Source organism: Varanus komodoensis, unplaced genomic scaffold (assembly GCF_004798865.1).
Source record: "Varanus komodoensis strain SLA01 unplaced genomic scaffold, ASM479886v1 scaffold16, whole genome shotgun sequence".
Classification (NCBI taxonomy): Eukaryota; Metazoa; Chordata; class Lepidosauria; order Squamata; family Varanidae; genus Varanus; species Varanus komodoensis.
The window spans coordinates 1,669,154-1,691,315 of NW_025335468.1; the positions used below are offsets into that span (position 1 = coordinate 1,669,154).

General features: G+C 45.2%; 1 protein-coding gene across 2 annotated transcripts in view; it reads right to left on the minus strand.

Moving 5' to 3' along the window:
- The window catches only part of LOC123021210 (acyl-CoA (8-3)-desaturase-like), a 31,355-nt gene extending 20,297 nt beyond the window's left edge, over window positions 1–11,058 (minus strand). Inside the window, exons 1-5 of one of the 2 annotated variants that reach the window (XM_044425797.1) lie at window positions 10,853–11,058; window positions 3,998–4,108; window positions 2,416–2,613; window positions 1,715–1,816; window positions 1,478–1,606 (exon numbers count right to left, since the gene is read on the minus strand). In XM_044425797.1, the coding sequence (XP_044281732.1) occupies window positions 1,478–1,606; window positions 1,715–1,816; window positions 2,416–2,613; window positions 3,998–4,108; window positions 10,853–11,053 (741 nt within the window). In that variant the 5' untranslated portion in view covers window positions 11,054–11,058. The remainder of the gene's footprint in view (window positions 1–1,477; window positions 1,607–1,714; window positions 1,817–2,415; window positions 2,614–3,997; window positions 4,109–10,852) is intronic. The other variant, XM_044425798.1, reaches the window with a different exon arrangement.
- Window positions 11,059–22,162: the final 11,104 nt, after the last annotated feature.

The following is a 22,162-nucleotide window of genomic DNA, read 5'->3' on the forward strand; positions in this document are numbered from 1 at the left end:
CTGCTGTGGGGCACTGTAGCCACACAACCCCTGACTCCCAGTTTCCTTGCCTGCACGGAGAAGTGGTTTCCTGGCTGGTAGGGAGATGTGGCAGCCAAGGGTTAGGAAGGGTGTGCTGTTGGGGGTAGGGAGGGCATGGGGTGGTGGTGAGCACTGCATTGCAAACCAGGCCTTACCCACTAGAAGAAATGGAATCTTTAACATAGACACAGAAACTGAGTGAGTCAGAAGGGTCACCCGGGCCATCTAGTCTGACCCCTGGCTCCAGTCGGCTCTGCTCATGACATGCCTACCATGTGCATGTCTAGCCTATCCTTGAACACCCGCACCGATGGGGCCTCAACCCCCCCCCCCCCATGGAAGCCTATTCCATACATTTGGGGTCCAACAGTCAGGAGGTACTTCCAGGCATCCAAATTGAACCTTGGTTCCTTGAGCTTGGCTCCATTTCAAATCTTTCAATTTTTGAATTTTCTGTTCTTCTGAGAACAGAATCTTTAAACAGAATTTTAGGAGTTTGGGGAAGGGTAGAGCAAGGAAATTATGAATTTGAAGACAAGTCTCTGAAGACAAGACATTGCAGAACATGGCTATAATTCTATCATACCCAAAACAGGAGAACTGTTTATGTCATATTTTTAAATTATCATCATCAGCAGCAGCATTGTTTCAGCTGGGAGAAGAGGCCACCCTAGTTTTGGCTGGCGCAATGGTGGGGGGAGAGGTGGCGCTTAAGCCTTTCTCTACATGCCATTTCTCCACTCTGTCCCTCACACTGCTGTAAGCCCCAGTGGGGGAAGGAGACACAAGCATAGAACAGAAATCCAAAATCAGAGCCCTCATAAATACATTCTCAGGAGGACTGTACACGTATTCTTTCTAAAGATATGAACTGGATACTGCTGGTCTTTTTCCATGACAGCCAGAACTTGTTTATGCAATAACCAGAGTGATCCAATATTTATATTCATATTTATTTCTCCTATATAGGATATAGTGAAACAAATGAGATTTGGATTTGGCTTGGCCTCAGTTTTAAATAGAGTAAAGCACTGATGCCATTCTACTCCTTCTGAAATTCAGGATTTAAGTCAAAGTGATTATGATAAATCATTCTACATTTATTTCAAAGATACTCCAGAAAGCACCATTCAAGTGAGTCCAGGAAGAGAAACTTTTTGAGATAATGAGTTGAGATAATGAATTACAACCAAGGGCCAGTCGCTGTTTCGACATAATTCCTCAAAGCTCTGTACAAACCTCTCTGCCTCAAGCTCAAAGGTTTCTTTTCCAAACAAAACACACAGTCACACACACCTACTTCTGAGTAAATAAGCTTAGCATCTGGCAAGAAATCTGATAACCATTCTAAAACTTAGTCCAAAGGCTGGAGAGGCCACTGGACTGGAGGAGGCTGCTTTGTGGCATTACCTGCTTCCCACAGCCCATGCCGTTCTCAAATTTCTACATGACTCACCTCCACAGAGAGTTTCTTTCCCAAGGCAAAAAACAAAGGATGCATATTGAGATCAGGGTCCTTGCGGAAGCAGTTCGGTTTAGCATGGTGCTGGAAATGCCAGTGATTCCACCAGCTGGCCGGTGCCCCCTGCAGAGGGTAACAGATGAGAGGGTCTAAATCTCAAACCATAAGCCCAGGGGACTCAGCTGCTGATGCGTCCTGCTGCCCAGAGCTGGTGTCAGTGTTGTCACTCACCTTCAGATGTCCGATGACAAACTTGTGTACCCAGTGGTTCCACTTAGACTTGCCAAAGACCGAAAGGTGCCCCAGATCATGCTGCAGCCAGCCAGCCTGAGCCTGGAAAACACCCGCATTACTAGCGCGGTTGCCACGCCATCCGTGCACATGGCACTTCTGTAGTATGAGCATCATGAGCAACGATGGGGTGGTGTCGACTGGTGACTTGCACCAGCAGGGGGTTAGGCCTGATGGCCTTCTTAGCCCCTTCCAGTACTGCTATTCCATGATGCTATGAGTGTATGAATAAAAAGGCCCCTGCCCCCAGGGAGCTTACAGTTGGAAGGCAGAACAGTCTTTAAGGGTTGAAAGCCTTTGGGCAGCCAAGGCAACGAACAAATCTATCAAGAAATACAGACTGGCAAAGGGGTGTGGGGAGCAACACACGGATGCTTCTTTTCAAGGAGTTCTAGAGCTGCTCGGTCTCCTCTTGCCCTCCCCAACCTGCCACCTGGCAGATGTGCTGAACTACAATTGCTATCATCATCAGCTATACTAATGCTGATGGGAGGATACCAGTCCAACACATCTGGAGGGTTCCAAGTTACAGAAGGCTGGCGTTTACCTTAACATTTTGAGTATCCTAATTTGTGGCAGTGCGAATGCCACCATAATCACAGTCTCATTCACTGACCTGGCCCACCTGAACGGCAGATTACCTGGACAGTGCCAAGCAGCAATCCGGAGAAGAGGAAAGGCAGCAAGGAGGACCCAAAGTACCACAGGTTGAGCCAAGCTGCCACATCCAGAAGCAAGATGTGAAGGAGATACAAGAAGAAAAAGAGATGGTTGGGATTCAGGAGGCCCATCTGCTCAACAGTCGCACGGAGCTCACGGAAGTCCTGGATAATCTGCTTCTGTGGGGGAGATGCAAAGTTACAGCTTCTGCTCTGAAGAGGGTCTGTTGGACCAGCTTGTCCCAGCCTGGTGCTCTCCAAAACTTTTAGAGGGCACCATTTTGGTGAAGACTGATCTAGAGAGAGACCACAGATTCAAATTCAGCTTTTTTGTTTTCATAGCTCATCCCAAATGGAAGTCACCATATCAGATAAAAGGGACTTATTGTTAGAATGCTGTCCAGCACACTTGGGCACTGAATCATCAGACACAATGGCAAAGAACAGGACTTGAAACATCACTGTAGCAAAGGGCGAAAGACAGAGGGCTGATGCACACTTTTTCTCTCCAAAGAAGGGAACATCCAACATGTTTAGTCCTATTCAGGCCTTCCCTGGCATGCAATTCCATTAGCAAATCATGGCCCCACTCACTCCAGTGCAGCACCATCACCAGCTTTGCAGCCCTCTGTGCCCCAACAGCTGAGTTTCCACTGCCTTTTCCACACATGCAGACTCTCTGCTGCAGGGGTTCAGCCCCAATTGCACGGAGTTGTCAGCAAGGACAGGATGGCGAGGGTGGGGACAGGAAATGTGCCTGCACGGGCCTTGTCTGTCGAGCCATCCACCAGTGGTTGGGACCCCTTTGTGGGTCCACTTCTTTAGCATATAACTAGTCTCACATTTACAGCGATACTGACAATCAGTTCTCAAAGGCTAAACAGAGGGTGCAGCAGAGCATCAAAGCTGCTATAGGAAAGGTTAATCCTACAAACTGAGATGTAACTGAGAGCCAGTGTGGTGTAGTGGTTAAGAGCATGGGATTGGGACTATCTGGGTTCTAGTCCCCGCTCAGCCATGGAGCCAATTGGGTGATTTTGGGCCATCACAGACTCTCAGCCCAACCTACCTCACAGGGTTGTTGTTGTGGGGATAAGATGGAGGAAGAGATGTAAGCTGCCTTGAGCCCTTTATAGGAAAAAGGCAGGAGATAAATGGAAAAATAAATAAATTTTAAAAATGCCTAGTGTATTTCTTGATGCACTTTCCCAGGAATACTTTATGCAGTAATTTTCTGAGACATCACACTCCACTGAAGTATGATTCACAGCTTTAATGCTTTGCCCTGAGGAAGCTGTATACACAAATGTGGTGAGACTTGCATTTCTGAGCATCCCATAACTTCTGACTAAAATATTTTCTATTGACTGGTCATATAGTACTGCTCCTTCCTCCCCCACCCGAAAAATTAGCTTTTGACTCAGTGGACCCCAGCCTCTATGACTGTATTTACTGTCTTGGATGGGAAGCTCATTGGCTTGACTGACCCCACTACCAGGTTCACAGCTTGCCATTTCATCAACAGTGATCCTTTTCTCAGATCTGGCTCCTCAGAAAGACTTACATTTTTGCTGTGTTCAAAGCTGGGCTGATCTGCTGCAAGTTCCCCAATTAACAGTGGCTTCATGTACTTTTTCACTAGATTCTTGTCCAGGTGGAATGCAGTGAAGGGATCCTGTGAAACCCAAGGACAAGGTAAGGCATCGCACAGCTGTCTCCACCTGAAGTACAATGCTGTGGCATAACTATTAAAAAGAAAGAAATGGAGAAGTGGGGGGTGGGGGGGTGGCCCTGTGGCCTTTCCTCCTTCAATGGAGAAGATAAAACAAAAAACGGGACATGTTGCAAAATACTGTCCTATCCAAAAATGGTGATAAGTGTGCCAATTTTCCTAGAATTATGAAAGCATTTCAATACAAAAATCAAATTCAATACATGTGTCATTTCTCGGCTTTCTCTTATGGTGCAATCCTATATATACTTAGACTAAGAAAGATCCTACCACTTCCAGCCTGGCTGGCAGGAAGGATGCTGGGAGCCCCCTTTCTGCCTCAACTTGTGTGGGATTGTGTTCTCAGGCAGCCATCTGGGATGCAGGGCATCTGATGGGGGCCACGCACGCAGCCCAATATCCCATCCTCAGTTTAGGTCTCCCCGTGTTACACATGCACACTTCAGGTTTCCCTAAACTCTGCAGACAGTGATTTATATATGTATAAGGGGCAGTTGGTCCTTAGACTAGTTCCCAGCTCCAACATCGGTTTCCTTGGTTTCTCGCCTTTATTTTGATCTGAACAATTCTATTCTGATGACATTGCAGCAGACAAGACCTCTCAGTCCTGAGTATGATGATTCTGTCTGGCTTCTGGGTGCCGCAGTGGAAACATATTTGAATTTCTCCCAGGATACTTGGTCAGTCTTTGTTTGAAAATAGCCACCTTATAGTCATCATATTCTTCCTGCAAATGCTGGAACACAGGCATACAGTTGCCTAACACAAGGAGCTGGGCGCCTGGAAGCACTCTTAGATGCAGTCCCTAAGGTGATGGTGTCCATCCGATGGCGTATGAGCTGACTTCCGCACACCCATTACATCCCCACCCCCACCCTCACCCTTTGCCATCTATCTAGGATATCCAGCGAAACTGACAAGGTTATTAACATTATTAGCATATTATCAAGGCTTTTCAGCAGTGATGTCAGGTTCACCAGAAAGTGGGACTGAGGGATGAATGGTAAAAGACTGCTAGCCACAGATCCTCATGATCATAGAAAAGCAGGGGTTGGGTAAGAGAGTCCCACCAGTCCTGTGAATAGTGGCCAAGACAGAGCTCAGTCCCAGAGAAGTTAAAATGTAGAATACCATTCCTAATGTGTAAGATTGTATGGGAAGGGTTTCATGTAGGATTAAAAATTCACTTCAGATAAAACTTATCTGTTCGCAGGACAAGCAAGATGCAGTGCAACCCCATCACATGCATTTCTGCAAAGCTATTTGCACATGGATAACGATAGCATTTAAAATGTGAATTTCTGTCTTTCAGACATATGCACCAATGGCAGGAAAGATCTCAAGAGCTCTTTCACGTGTGGCATTTGTGAAATACTTTTTATTTCAGACTCTGCTCTTCAACTCCCAGACAACTCTAATTATATCACACAGATCTCTGTCTCTCTCCTCTTCCATCCCTACTTGAATGGCTTAAGGAACCCAGAAAGAATGATTTCTCTTGGGCATGCCTATCCCAAGATTGTACTGCAAACATATTTTACCCAAACAATCTCTAATGAACTTTTCTGTCATCATTTCCTGCAAACTGGTAGGCACATGCTGAGTGCCACCACATGATGTTGGACGGCGCTAGCTGAACTGGCTTGCAGCCAGGACGCCGTTTTAAAATGCAACTGATTTAGCTTCTTCCACCTCCACTCAATGTACCTCATCGGGCGGGGGGGGGGGGAGCAAGCGTCCTCTCTGCCAAAGCTTATCTGAATTTGGAATGGGAGAGAGTGGTTCTTTCCTCTGCGCTTTCTTATTGGAAGGGGAAAAGGGGGAGGTTCATAGGCAGAACTGTAGATGGTGGTACCACAAGTTTCAACCAATCGTCACAATGGTGGTTCTAAACCTGGCAATAATGCTAAAAAGGAGAGGAGGGAGGTGACTAAGCGAGAGCTTAGAGTGCATGCAATTACAATACTGAGCAAGGCAGCTGAACAAAAACCAGAAACTGCTATTTAACGTTTTTTTCCAGATTTGCCTGGCAAAATGCAATTAAAAAAAAAAAGAATGATTTCGGTTCATTCCTTAGATAAGCAGTATTTTGGCTTTATTCGGCTTTGTTTCTGTTTTCACCAGTTAAGTGTTATGTATCTGGCATGCCCGCAGGGCTGCTAAATCCAGGCTGAAATGTATGGCTCTAAGAGTGATTTATTTACGAGCCAGTTCACAGAATCACAAACGATGCATATTTTGCCAAGCACATTTTTACGTCTGGAGAGCGCTACATGCATAACGAAGCAGACAACAGAACCATTCATCCACAAACACAGATTGCGATTTTGCACACAGCCACTTATCTTTCCAAACAGTCCAGGGTGGCTGCGTGGATGATTGTAACAGAAGGTCATGCAGACCGACCGGCTAAGACAGCAGGTTTCCCGTATGCACACGAATATCCAGTTCCATAAATGCCCAGCCACATAAATGATACACTGCCGGGCCCTCAGTAATGACAGCATAAGGAATTCAACAGACAGAAGCTTGAATTAGGACCTGAGTTCAGATTTCCCCATTGAAATGAATTCCTATTTTGGGTTCCAGCACGAATATACAAAGCTGCCTTATGCTGAGCCAAGCTACAGGTCACTCTCACCCAGTGCTATTGACACAGGAGTCTATCCAAGTCCTACCTGGAAGCGCTGGGAACGGAACGCAGGATCTTTGCATTCCAAGCAGGTGGCTGACCAGTGGACTGCAGCCCCTGCCCAAGACAGGGCTCAGCCATGACTGCAATGACAGACGGGTTTCAAAGCCAGATCAGAATTTTCCCAGCTTCGGTTCGCAAAGGCAAAATGGAAATAACAGCAATCAACCTGACAAGGTGATTGAGAGGATACGAGAGAAGACATATCCAGCTTGAGACTTACTGTCTCAGCATGAACACACAGATTCAGAGAACTAGGTCCCAACAGGACTTTGTTGGGGTGCGGGGAGAGAGAGGAGAGAGGAGCCCTTTCAGGAAGGAGCAGTTTGGGATCGAGAGCTGGGAGGGGGAGATGGTGCTTAACCCTCTCTCCACCCGCTGCTTCTCCACTCTGGATCAGCCCCTCAAACTGCCTCTTTCCCATGAAGGTACAAAGACATGAACAGGCACATGGAATCTCTCTTTTTGGAAGTGGGGAGTACCTTGAAAGGCCTTCTGGAATGGCAAAACAGTGGATGGGAAAGAAGAAGGATAAGCATCCTCTCCCCCAACACAGTTTCATTTCAGGCTGTGCTCCCCACCGAAAGAGTCAATGTTTCAGGGATGGCTATCTGGGTTGGAGTACATGACTCCATGTATCCATTTTGCCTAGATCACATTTCCACATGTAGGTAACAAGTAACATGAGTTTATGGGGTAACCCCAGCATGACATTTTAAAAAGGCTGTCAATTATAATTAAACAATCAATTTAACAGCAAGCTCCATTTCTTCCAGCCCCATCACATTTTGCTACAATTTCGACTTATAGCCACATGAGCCGCATATATAACAGAGATGCTATTGCGCACTAGAAGCACTCCTTTATCTTAGCAGGTACAATGATACCCACACTACATAGTCACTTACAGAACAATCCTATACACATCTGCTAGGTAGTTAGTCCAAATTAGTTCAATGATTTACCTCCTGGTAAATCAACACAGTAGGACACCCTAAATGTGTGCAATTTTATTAGCAGGAATGGAAGGCAAATTAATTAATTTAATTAAAACAATCATTTTAATTATTACTGCTGATTAAACCATTATTGCAACATCTGGTGACTCGCTGGGGGTTATCTTTTCAGTCCCAGGCAAACATGTATTTATTCACCAGACATTTTAAGAATTGCTGAATTAATATTTTATGTTCGTAAGAGATTTTAATGATTGTTTCTAACAATCCTGTGCCCGAGCTAATCTTACTGACTGTTGTAGTTAGTTACCTGTTAGAGTGTCCTGTATTTTACTGTACAAATTTTATGTTCAGTTTCTTTTTCTTGTTATATAGTTGTTCTGGATGATACACCACCCAGAGAGCCCTGCAGGGCTATGGAAGTGATATATACATGTAAAAATAAATAAAATACATATGGCATATATGAAGGCAAATAAGATGTTGCACAAATAAAATGTAAACACATACTACATATCAGTAGTAAGACGTAGCTAGGCAAGTGAGCCCACACATAATATGGTTCAGGATTTTAATTTCAACATCTTAACTATAACACTGCATCCTAGTAAGCGGTCCTTGCCAAGACAAAGAGGGAAAGAGTAACAGTTCACACTACCTGCTTTAAACAGATAGAGATGGAACTTGTATTGCTTGAGAACAATGCAGTCTTATAGATGATAAAGACACAAAGCAATGCATTCACAGTAAAATTGATTGTTTTTGTGCAAAGTATGAAGAAAACTGTGACCCACCATTCTAACATTGATGAAGCATTTCCTCAAAAAAGAACTAATTTGTTGGCTTCAACCAACCTAATCCATATTGGCCCTATTCCTAAACCACACAGCTACACAGAGAGGCTATTCACCTCTCTAGCTGCACAATGACATGTATTCCTTCTATGTAAGCCTGGGGCTTGCAGGTACTGGTGAAGGAATACTATAGAGAATTCTTAGCACCTGACCAAACTATCATTTCCAGGAATGTTTAATGGAACATGCACCGCAAGCATCATAAAATCAAAGTCTGTGATGTATACATGCCCATATTTCTCAGCACTTTACCAGCTCTCTTGGCTATTCTAATGCTATATAGTTCCTTCACAATGAATGCCACTTCTCAAAGTACCAGCGTGTGGCTCTGGGATTACTGGGGTATTGAGCATAGCATATCCCCTTTACTAAAGTGGAGCTGGTAAATCATCCAAACTGATCATTCTCTTATGCAGTCCTACGGCATCCAGCGTGCTGGCTGGGGCAGGCTGACATTAGAGGCCTTTTCTGCACAGAGCCTGCACAGGACTGTGCTTCCAGAGTGTATCCACACTTCTTGGAACTAGCCCTGCAAAATAAAGCATACAAATATGTATCCCAAGAGGTGTAATTCAGCATATGGGAAACAGAGGAAAGGGTGAGAATGGAAAGCATGGGAAAAATACAAAAGGCAACAATTAACCTGTATTATAACTGATTACTGGGACCATGTAGTCGAACAGCAATTATAGAACAAGCTTCCCTGGAGAGTGGGGGCAGGGAACCACTGGAAGGGGGTGTAACATTTCCTGCAAGGGACAAGACCCTGAAGTAGTTGAAGATTTCTTCTCTTCACTAGATAAGACCTGTGGGGGCAGATAAGACCTAGCAAAGGAACTGCACAGAGTCCTACTGGATTTGTCAAAGGGGTGGGGGGGGGGCGCTCCTTGTAGTAATATTTCTTTGTGCAAAACCAAAGATGCCTCTGTTGCGCTCTCCCCCTTTTTAACGCAGGTCGCTTTCAGGGATGCAACAAGTTCAAGCAACTTGAAAGGCTTCTTCATTGCAGGAAGCCTCTCTGAACAGGGGCAGAGGCCTGCCACACTACAAGCCTACCGACCTGCATGTGAATCACAGCAGTTGCAGGTAAGCATCTGGTCCATTCTACGCACCTCTAATTTAAAGGGGCATTCAGCTACTGTTGAACCATATTCCAGGATCTAGGCTTTCTGCTCTTCCACATTTTCTGCTCTCTGACCCAAAGCAAGTCCTCAATTCCACACATTTATTAGTAACACTTACATACACTGTTTAAATCTTTAGACAGTTATATGCATAGATATTCCTTATTCTTATACAGAGTTTTCCATCTTCTTATCCATTTCATCTTCTCCTAAATATTCTATACAGTCAAGAGAATCTTGTCTGGCACAAGCTTTTGTGGCTTAGAGTCCACTTCATAAGCTGCATCTACTCCACAAAAGCTTAAGCCATATTGAAATGCCCTGTTCTTTCAAGTGCCACAAGAGGATATTTTTTTCTTTTTCTTTTTGGCTGCAACAACCAACAGAGCTATCCCAGTCAAGGATAGTTAGGGAACGCGTTCATACAGCCAGGAAAGTGAGCACTCCTTGATCGAGGCAGTGGTAGCCAGAGGTCAACTTTATTCAAAATACAGTATTTCCAAACATGTGCAGAGTGCTTTTTCTGTCACCGCTCAGCAATGCCAGCCAACTCCTGCACACCTTGGGGCCAGGAGACAAAATAAGACTCCATCCTGGCCACTTCTCTCTTTTGGTTATCAATTATTAGCAGAACTCCAGTCCAATCAGTATAATGTACATCCTACCCACTAGGAAGGTGCTGAGCAATTCCCCCATCTCATGAGGAACCGCGACCCGGCTGCATGGACCCGGCCAACATAGCTATCTAAGGTGCCATCCTGTGACAGGTGCAGCGATGGTGGAATTCCGTAGCTTTAGCTGGAAAGCTCCGCGAGACCCCCTGGGCAGGCTTGGGCTTACTTCCGAGCAAACATGCTTAGGCTCGGGCGCAGCCACAAGTCATTCATTCAGCCTTGGCTCCTAGGAAGGCCGCCCTCCCGCGCGCCCCCATCCGGCGCTGCCCGCTGCACGGGGGGTCCCTCCGCGCCTCCCGGCAAGGCGCGCGCAGCCCGCGGGAAGGGTAACACGCAGGGCCCCTGCCCGCACCGGCCCGAGCGCCCTCGCCCGCCTCCGCCGCTCACCGTGGCGTCCTGCCCGGCATAGTGGCTGATGACGCGGGAGCCCCCCGGGTGCCTCTTGTGGAACTGGCTGATGTCGTAGACTTTCCGGTCGATCACCAGCCACCGCTCCGGCGCCCGGCCCGAGCGGGGCTTGATCTCGTCCCAGGTGAAGCGCCGCGGAGGGCGCGCCGAGCCCTCGGGGGGCACCTCCGTCTCCGCCATGCGTGGCAGCGGCTCGCCGCGGAGGCTCTGCCCATTAACGCTACCGCTCGCCCGCCGGGCTCCGCGCCGCCCAGACGCGCCGCGGCCCCGCCCCGCCGATTGGAAGGAGCCGGCGTGCGGGCCGGGCATGGGCCAGTCCCCGCCGCGCATTGGGCGCCCGGCTCTTCCATCAAGCCCCTCGGGCCGGCAGAGTCGCCGAGCGCAAGCCCATTGGCTCCCGCCGTGGCGGCGCCTCGGCATCTCTCGCAAGGCCCGCCTTCGCCGAGGGGCTTTGGAAGATCCCGTCCGTGCGAGCGGACCGCTCGCTACCGCCTGGGAGGAAAGCGTGCCGGAAGTCACCTTGTTAGGGATAGCGCGCGATCTTAAGATGGTGGCCATCAGTGATGAGGAGGCTGCACTGACCACTGCACCCGCACAAAAGATTCATTGTGTACGAAGTAGCACGAGCCCGTGGCACTCAGTCTGGGGCCACAGATCCCACATTTTGGGTGCTTCGCAGCAAGGCTTTTATAGTGCGATCCACCTGCTGCATTCAGGGAGCTTAATGCTGTCCTATCTTTGTCTACCACCTCGTCCCTCTCTTCTAACCAGAAAAAAAAGGAAGAATTTATGGAATGAATTTTGATAGTTGGCACTAGGAACCATTTTGCCCAATTTGGGGTCAAGGAGGGTCAAACTGAGCAGAAAAGATCCATAACGGTTTTAAATAAACCATTTGTTTGGGTGAGATGGCATCACTGAAAAGATGCAAAAGAGACAATGTATGTAACAATATGTATGTACAATATGTAAACTATACGTTGAAAAATACTATTTGGTTTGGTTTGGGGGGTGGGGAGTGTGTTAGATTTTACTTACTTTCCATAAAGACTGAGATTTAGTCTGCCTTCAGCAAATTATTTTCTTCGAGTACACTGCTATCAGAAATTGATTAGTTAAGACATTGTAACTAATCATAAAAGACATTGTCCCCATTGCCGAGTTGTATCCAAAGCTGTGATTCCAGTGATGGAAGCAGTTCCATCAGCTGAATCAGCAGAGTAGAAGAGTGTCACTTATTTAACCTGTATTCTTTTGTGTATTTATTTTATGTATTTATTATATTTCTACCCTTCCCATCAGCCCAAAGACTCACAGAGTAGTTTACAAAATCAAAATTACAATAATTAATAAAATGCATGATAAAATCACAAGAATGCAATTAGTATAATAATACAATAGGACAACAATACAATACTCCTGCCTCGCCACTGCAGCTAAAACAATAGTCTCAAAATGTGCCTGGGGAGTTAGAAGGTCCAGGACTTTGTAATATAGGAGATGCATTTAGAAGGCTTCTGTTGGAAAGTCATCAAAGCAAAAGGTTTGATGTTGTCATGTATGCTAGGCTCTTACAATGCAAAACAATGATCCACAGTAGAAGAAAATTGTGCTTGCCAGGATTCTGCCACTTTACCCTAAATAATGGCCTTCCCCTCCCAGGGCAGAAACTGCTATTATTTATTTATTTATTTATTTATTTATTTAAGCAACTTATATGCCGCCCCATCGCATGAGCCTCGGGGCGGCTTACAATCATTAAAATCCCATATAAAATCCCATATAAAATACAAAAAAATTCAAATAAATAAAATACAAAAAAATAAAATAGAATAGAATATATGTTACATGGTCACCTTTGCTTTGAAGGTGAAAAACGACTGTGTTTCCCTTTACTTCTCTCCCTAACAAGGGTTCTTCATGTTTCACTTAAGGCTTAAGAGCTGATGAATGGTTAGATTTTATATTCTCAAAATGAGAAATCAGCTGCTGCAACTGTTGCTTTTTGCAGCCTTCCCAGGTGTAACACCAACTTATGTGGCATCTGGGAGAGTCTAATCCAGCCAAGGTCTGATCTACATGCTTATTGACATTGTAATCCTGGCTCCCTGGTGCATTACGCAATGTATGCCCTGGACTGTCTGCCTCATGCAATTTCTCCCTCAATATTATATCGTTTTCCAAAGCATTTTAATGATGGTTTTTGTGGTACCTGCAGTTATTATGCACTACATAGATGTGTGCTCCAACCAATCACTGTTGCCCATAAGAGTGGCTTTAAAATTTACCTACCCACCACTGACATTCAGTTTCTCTTGCTCTTCTTGCTCTTCTTTTCACTTGCTCTTTCCTTGCTCTGATTTTAATGGCATCTGTGAACAGGACATCCCATCCCAGCTCTCTTCCTTTCTCACTTGCCCTTTCATGGCTGTCTGCACACACACCCGTTTTGTTTAACATCCAATCTGATGAAGAGTTCTGGAGAATTCAGATGGTTGCTCCATATTCTGTTACATTATTAGTAACATCCAATCTGATGAAGAGTTCTGGAGAATTCAGATGGTTGCTCCATATTCTGTTACATTTTTAGTGCTGACCCCTGTAATCACAGCATTGCCCTATTATGGATTTGGGTATTTTTTACTTCAGCAACCAAATGAGTGGGGGCACTCAGTAACCAGCAGCCACCAACCTTTAGGCAACCATTTTTGACCCAGCAATGCCCACTAAGAAAACAAGGGTATGCTAAAGATGAAATAAAGCGCTGCTTATTTGGCATGTACAGAATAATGAGCCAATTGTGGAGGAAAAGGTTCTCTTTGATTGCCATAATAGACTTCCTAACGATCTCACAGGATTGTTAAGATAAAATGGAGAGGATGAAGAGGTTTATGTAAGCCACTTTGGTTCATTGCCGGAAAAAAGACAGGAGGAGGGAGACATGGACAAAGGAAAGCGCAATGGCCACTCTGGTAGAGGGGGATGCAGCCCAGACATTTTCTGTTAGTAGTTGGGCGAGCAGTAAGTTGGTGACTGTAATGAGAAATCACAGAACTATCTGTACTTAAGGCAGTTTGCTACTTAGTAAGCAAGGTCCCAAGGGCTGGATGAAGAAAAGAAACTTCAGGTATCAAATCAGTTGCTCTGGAGTTTTATGGAGGATTATGTTTTGCAAACCGCATAAAAAAAAACCACACATTTGAAGCCTGCAGGGAGGATATATCATTTAAATCATTTACAGTATATCCAATGTGGCTGCCTAAAACCCTCTAAACCTGGAGGATTACAAGCATCCAATGGAAGGCAGGAGGATCCACCTCGGTGCCTCCTTCATCCTCCCATTATTGGTTTCACCTGTCTAAATATCTTACCGCTCCTCACAAAGAGGAGTGACTGAGACTGTGCTGGGATTTCTCATATCCAGGCAGCGCTTTGCCCCTCTCCTCCCAACCCCTGGGAACACCCCCCTCCCGCTTGCTCCAGAATCGCTCATCTGTCTTCAGAGCTGCAAATCTTGCAGAAGGAGCCATACTGGTGGTGAGGGCAGAGGGAGTGCTCTCCAAATTCGGAGCCTCTGCTCCATCCTTGGAGTGCTTTTCCAAAGTTACAGCTGGGGCACCACATTTATGGTTTCTGACTGAAACCAGCCAGAACACCCTGATTAGATTTGACATAATGGCAGATTCTTTCACACTTAATACTCACAAGATCGCCAAGGACAAGAATAAGGTCATTGTTATGAGAGCTTCATAAGAAGAAAAAAGCAGCTGCTATTATACGCTCTCTCTCATCCCACGTCCTGCATCTTTATGCATAGTGAGTTCATTCCTGGTGAAAGGGAACTAACAGAAACATATCAGAAAGGCCACGCAATAAACTGTTGTCCCAGCAGAATTTCTGGGTCCCGCTTTGCCTGACTTGCTTTTCGTCCTTTTGCTCCTCTCCTCTCGGTTTCCACATCAACACCTTCATTGATATGACAAAATATACCAGCCGGTGCTTGCAGATGCAAAGCACATTTTCAGAGCAATCTCACAGTGAATGGGTGTTACAGAAAATGTACATTTTGTATTATGATCCTGTAAGAAACTTAAGTTCCTAGAAATATAATTAGATCTGTATAATGGAGCAAGATACAAACTTCAGCCCAGGCAGGCCAATATCCATGCATGTATGCATTTGAAAGTGGTCTCTAAAGTGCCATCAGTTCAAATGTTAAAGGTGTTAGAAGACCCTCAGACCATTGCATTACAGGAGGTGGGTATTTATTCTTTCAGTATTGCAATATTAGTCTTTTAGGTGTCAAAAGCCAATGGGAGATCTACTTATGCTGATGTGTTAACTTATTTCAAATATTCATCCAAAAAGCTGAAAATACTCCCCCTCCCTCTCATTTATTCTCTCTCTCTCTCTCTCTCTCTCTCTCTCTCTCTATATATATATATATATATATATATATATATAATGCCTGTGTTTAATAAATCTGATATTGGCACACATCAGGGGTGAGAACAGAGCACCAGCTGAATGCAACTCAGAATGAGTTGTAAACCATCCTGAGATGCCAGTAGATGGATGGTCTAAAAAAGCTATAGATAGATAGATAGGATGGATCCTGATGATGCATGAAGGTTTTCTCAGCAATAGAGATTATAATGACATCTTCCTCAAATAATCCATTCACCCACATTACTTTGACTTTCCCTAGCTTCATGTCTTCCAGATGCTTTGTCCAACTGAGCCCTTTCTTCCTTGATTGGTGGAGCAGTTGTCAAACAACCAATCTCTTTACTTTTTTATTTATTAATGTACTTCATTTTTATACCACCCAATAGCCAAGGCTCTCTGGGAAGTTAACAAAAGTATAAAAAGACACATATACACAATTAATTTAAAAGAACAAAACCATAACAGCAATTGCTGTTGGGACCAGGATACCTGAAGGAGCGCCTCTTTCCTTACATGTCCTCACGCCCCTTAAGATCTGTGGGAGAGGCTTTGCTCCGGGAGCCCTCTTTAAAGGGGATAAAAAGAACTACTACCAGGAGCAGGGCCTTCTCTGCGGTGGAGCTCAGATTATGGAATGCACTCCCTGGAGAGGTGTGCCTGGCACAGAGTTTATATTCTTTTTGGCGCCAGGTTAAAACCTTTTTATTTAATGGCTATTTTAAAAATTAATTTTATTGTTAACAGTCACTTTTTGTTTTTATATAATCTTATTGACTTTGTTATTGTTTTATTGTTTTTAATTCTACATTTGTAAGCCATCCCGAGATGCTGAGGCATGTAGTGACAGCATATAAAAGTTTTAAATAAATAAATAAATAAATAAATAAATGCAATTGCTGTTATTCAGCATAGAAGCATAGCAGTGGTACAGAATAAAATGGAATATATATAAAAACAAAGTTAAAAAGTTAAACTGTTAAAATTCTGGGAAAATAGAAATGTTTTCACCTAGTGCTGAAAAGAATACGAAGTAGGTGCACAGCTTGTTCCGCAGCTGAGGTGCCACAACCCAAAAGACCCTCCCCCTGGTAGCCACCCACCTCAGTCCCTTTGGAAGGGGCTCCCAGAGAAGGACCCTCAAAGAACACCTCAGGGCCTGGGAAGGCACACGGAGGAGGAGGCGATCCTCCAGAAAAGCTGGCCCCAAGCCATTAATGGTTTTGGATGTCAGCACTGGCACTTTGAATTTGGCCTGGACTTCAACCAGCAGCCAGTGTGGCTGGAGGAGGCCTGGCGTAATGCATTCTTTTGAGCCAGTCCCCCTGTGCACTGCCCAGCCACATGTAGCATTTAGGTTATTTTTCACAGGTAACACCAAAAGCGCCATGGGGCTTCACACAGACTGTTTCTGTGAATACACAGATGTTGTTCGTGTGAACAGAGTTATTTTTTAGTTAAATTTGCATGCTAGCCGGAGCAAATTCTTAAGGTGCTGCATATAAAAAGAATCGTGTTTCTACACCAGAGTATCAAGAGCTTTCTCAAAGAGAATGCTCCTTTTCTGGAAATAAGTACTCTCAGCAAGACCTTTCTCACAGCACTCATAAAACTGTATCCAGGATCAGTTATTCTGTTGATACTGTTTCTTTGGGTTGTCCTCTGCCCTGAGCTGCTTCCCAATGGGGGGGCTCTTAGTGCTACCAAACAAAGGGCAGGATGCAACCATGTTTTCCTTTAACATGTTTATATTAATTTGGTGGTAGAAACATGGTGGAAGGAATTGTGGGAAAACTGAGAGGATGATGGCAGGATCATGGACAGAAGGTGAGCTCACCTCTGTGCTTCTCCAACACTGCAAAACACCTGGATGGCCAATTTCCGGCAGCCTCAGAGCTGCAGCTGGCATGGAAAGAACACGGCTGGTGGCAAGGGCTGAAGAGGGTTCTCTGAGCATGGAACTCCAACTCTGACTGGGTTCACACATCACAACCGGGGATTATATTTTTTTTTACCACTGTGGGCTCACCATGTTGTCCAGACCCAGTCATGGTACATGTCCAGGGATTGTCTCAGGCCTGGAAACAAGCACAACCGGCAAGCGTCTGTTGCCTGGTTTCTGCCTGCTGTGATTGTCTGTTCTGATTTTACCAGGAGCTCTCCAATCGTTGTGCTTTGCGGGAGAAGGATGTGAACATGAAATGGCCTTTCGTCCTACACAACCAGGCTATAGAAACAAGCCTTATGCTGGCTTTTGGCAGTCATAGCTACCTAGCCTGTGTGCCTACCTTCCTGAAAATACAGATTTCTTGACTAGAGACACCTCTGTATGTGTGCCTTTTTCACTCCACTTGACTCAGAAATACAAGGGGAGGGAAAGGGAGGCAAATCACCCCCCAAATCCCTTTCCACATAAATCACAGCTCCTCCATTTCCCCCCTGCATGTCTCTGAATGGCAGTAGCTGAGGAACACCAGCTGCAGGATGCTGTTGCACTGGTGCCCTTCTTGCGGGCTTCCATGGGCGTTATGCACGGCCACTGGGGATGCACAAGGCTGGGCTGGAGGGGCCTTCAGCCTCATCCTCCAGGGCTCTTTGCTTAGGCAAATCTGTCTTCCTCTGGGAAAAGATCAACTGTAGATATCCTCTCTCTGCATTGCAGACCATAAACTTCTCAAGATTGGGCTACCTCCATTTTTAATTTTTGTTGTGGTTGTTTTGCCTCCACATTTCCATTATTCCCTCTGACTTTTTTTTTTTTTTTTTTGCAATTCTCAGCTTATTTCTTGCTCTCACACAGCCTTCCAAACTTTCATTCCTCTCCTCCTCTGTAATACACAGAGTCTTTTATTCAATTAAAGCTACTCTAGTCCCTACTCATTTCTCAAGCAGCACTTACAATGCATACCCTTTTGCTTAGCTGGTCATTGAAACCATGCTCAAAAGTAAATACAGTGAACTCGTTGCCCCTTTGTTATGTAAGTAGGAATGAGTGCCAACCTGAGGCTTTGACATTGGACAGAGGTACAAATACTTCTCAAATATTCCAGAAGTCTAGAATGCACAATGGCCCTGATAATACTATCCTCCTATAAGGCTGCCAGAAAATGTTGTGTTTTCCAGCATCTTTTGATGATACCAGTTCTACAGACCCATGTCATCGTTCTTTGCCACATGATCTCAGCAAGACAGAGCTGCGCATCTCGTAGCTGTGTGGTCAGAAAAAGCTTATTGAGACGGCCAGTCAATCTAGAAGAACTGAGTTCAGTTCCAGTGTGTGGCAGTTGAACCCTAAGCCTTTGGCATGGATAACTCCCAATGCATGGAAAGAAGTCATTTGGGATGTACTGAGGTGCATCTTTATTTGTTGCATTTATCTGCTGCCTTTTCCTCCAGGGAGCCCAAGGTGGGGACATGAGCCTTCTCCGCTCCATTTTAGCCTCACATCAATGGAGCGAAGGAGGCTGCTGTTGTCACCACCTTGCCATTTCCTTCCCTCTCATACCTGCAATATTAAGCGGGTTGGAATCTAAGCCGATTTAAGGCTAGTTCTTTAAAGGGACTGACCTTGATTTGAGAATAAGTCCTCAGGCAGAAAGATCTGGGAGTCAGCAAGAGGTGAAGCACAGAAACCAGGCAGACCAGAAGCAACAGGGACCACCAGGGCTCCCGACCCTTTATTTCAACAAGTGCCCACGCACAGCGGGGAGATGGAGCAGATGGTCTCCCAGAGATTCAAGCCTGGAAGGAAAGGTTTGGAGATCCAGTCATAATGGCCCACACCCTGGTACCACCTCTGCCTTTGAGATTTGATGAGACTCAGGGAGAAGACCAGGAAAGTCTTTCTACCTCTGTGCCCTTTTATTCCCTTCCACGCCTTGCTCAAAATAGTCCAGCCTGTGGGGCCAATTTTTGCCCATTGTAACCTCTCTGGGGCAGTGGTGGGTGAGGAGGGGAGAGATTAGCTGTGCAAAGATTGGTAGCACTAGAAGCCCTCTGTCTGAAGGCACGTAGACACTATACGTGAACTATATCATGCATTTCTATTATATATAGAAATGTAAGCACAGAAATTGAGACACTGGTTCAGAGTAGCATTTGGCTACATGAGAAAAGAGATACAAAATTGCATGTAGTTGACTGTGCTTCTACACAATAGTAGGGCACAGTTAATGAAAGCAGATATTTCTTGCTTAACAGTACAGTGATACCTCGGCTCATGAACGACTCAGTTCACAACCCAATTGGGTGGCAAACAAAAATTTCATAAGTTGTTGGTCTTACTGGTTGGTCTTACTGGTTGCTTCTCTAAATGTGACTCTACCAAAGCAGATTTTCCCAATGAAATACCATTGGCTGTGCTAACTTGATGAAACACAGTGCCTCCTTCCCTAAACTACTATTATTTCTCCTTCTCCTTCTCCTTCTCCTTCTCCTTCTCCTTCTCCTTCTCCTTCTCCTCCTCTTCCTCTTCCTCTTTGTGAAAACATTATATACCTCCAGAAAGTTACTTGGTTGGGAAATATAAGGACATTTCAAACTCAATAGATTCTGGTGATATTTTATACCACATTCTTCTTCCCCCTCCCCTGCCATTGAAGGAAATAGTCAGTGGCAAGAGGCTTAGATTTTGGGATGCAGGTCTCAGAACACCACGCGGTCATGGGAGGATTATCTAGGCAGTCTACTTCTGCATACATTCTGCAATGGAAGGAGCGAAGGATCTTTGTGTTCTCACTTGATTACTCACTCCAGGGGAGGGGAAGTTGGCTCACCCAGTCCAAGCATATCTGCCTTCTGCCCCTGGCTCCCTCAAACAGCTATGCTCACTTACCTTTCTGCTGCATGGTGGATTCAGATCTTGTTTCCTCTTCTGTCCTTCTGGGATTCGGTTCAAGAAATTTTGCAAAAGGAAGTGTTCATTTTTAAACTGGGCATTCACAATCCTGGAGACATGTTTTAAAGGGGAAATCCACGAGTGGCACTACATTACAAAGTGAAAAGGGCACTCTTTTATTCAGCCCTCCTGGTTCAAGCTGCAAAATGTCTTCTTTTTTGTGGGGGTCCAACTGAGCTGCTCTGAGCCTCCACAGCAGGGGTGGCCTGTGGGCTGTTACTTTCTACTTCATGGGCTGCATTTTTCCTGCTGCAAGTGGCAGCAGGAAAAACTACCAGCATTTGTCATAAAAAGTATGTCAAAAACTTCAAATGGCAATGTGCCACACCACCAAATTTCAACAGAAGCAGCAGTGGAGCTCACACTAGCAGCTGGGGTGGCGGGCTACGTACAGTCCATGGGCCACACGTTGCCCACTTCTGCCTTACAAGGACCCTGTCCTCCACGCTCGCCTCCCTCCAATTCATGTTTTAAGGACGGTATGCCATTTCCCCCTTCTTTCCAACATCATTCAGGTTTCTGTCTTTATTTCTCAGCAGTTACAGGGCACTTGAGCATTCCCTAACTTTCCTCTGTTTTCTTTCTGGATGTTATCATGCATGTCCTACTGGGATGACAAACACATTTGCTTCATGTTCTGGGAAGGGAGCACTTGTCAGTTATCCCTCAGTTCTTCCTGAAGCCTCAACAGGGCAAACTCCATTTCCTGGTCCTCCTTCTGGCATGAGGGAAGAGATTAACCTCTCCTGGCTGATCTCAGCTCAGGCAGTTTCTTCCTTCACTGCTTCAGGAGAAGAAAGAGAGAACTAAGAGTGGTCTCCCATTCCCTTGCTTCTCAGGTTCAGGCACTGGATTCTTGCTGAAGCAGTGACGGTTTGATTTCAAGTTGTTTCCCAAGGTAGCTGTTACAGCAGCATCCTCTTGCCTCTTTAACAGAATATTACAGGGGGCCAGATGATGTCATTTTCCACCTGTAAGCCTCCCACACTTTCCCACTGCTCCTCCCGTCTCTTCTCTTGCAGCAGAAAAACCATTGAGGAGAAAAAGATAGATAAACTGCACAAGGCTTTCGGCTCAGTTCAGCTAAGAGCCCTCCATCTAGAAGAAGTTAGTGTCTTCTTTTCCACACCACAGACTAAAACTGGCATAACAGTAAGATGTACTCTTTTTATAACTGAAACCAACACTTTCATCCAATTACAGCTCCCAAGACATGAGGGAAAGGCTGGAAGGAGTTATGAAACTTGGGCAAAATAATACTGCAGATTTTTCTTCTTGAAAATATTGTGTGTGAATATTGTGACTCTGAATAGATGGGTGAATACTGCTTAAGGAAAGTAGCACTGGCAGATGCCCCTTGCTTTAGGGGTATCTTGTGTTTGAACGCATGCACCTTTCCCCTCCCCAAATTAGAACTCCACACAAAGTAAAGGATGCTGCTTTTTTAATTCCTGCTGCTCCACCAAACTCCTCAGCTCAGACCCTTCTGCTCAGTGTACCACTTCTGATTTTGCAAAATGTTGCTTGAGGAACGCTCACTGTGGCTTGAGGCAGCAACAGAGACAATGGCATCTCTGTGATCTTCTGGCATCAGGGAAAGTGGAACGTGTTATTCGAACAATTAACTGAAGTTGCAGCTTGGTGGGACATTGGGACCAATGAATTTATCCCATGAATAGCAGCTGTCTGATGAAGAACTTACTTCCTTGAGCTGAAGATCAACTCCACCACCTTCAGCACCCACCTTTAAGCTCCAGCTGGTAGGAAAAGATGCATAACCCAGACTGTGGTGATTTGTCCAAAAACAACCACTACTTCAAAAGGCAGATTGCTGAAAAGACTGATTCTTACAGATCCTTTACAGCACACCCTCACAGCTGAGAAAGGCTTGAATGAAGACAAGACGCAGCGTGGATTCACATGTTCTTTTTATGCGTGAAAGCTTG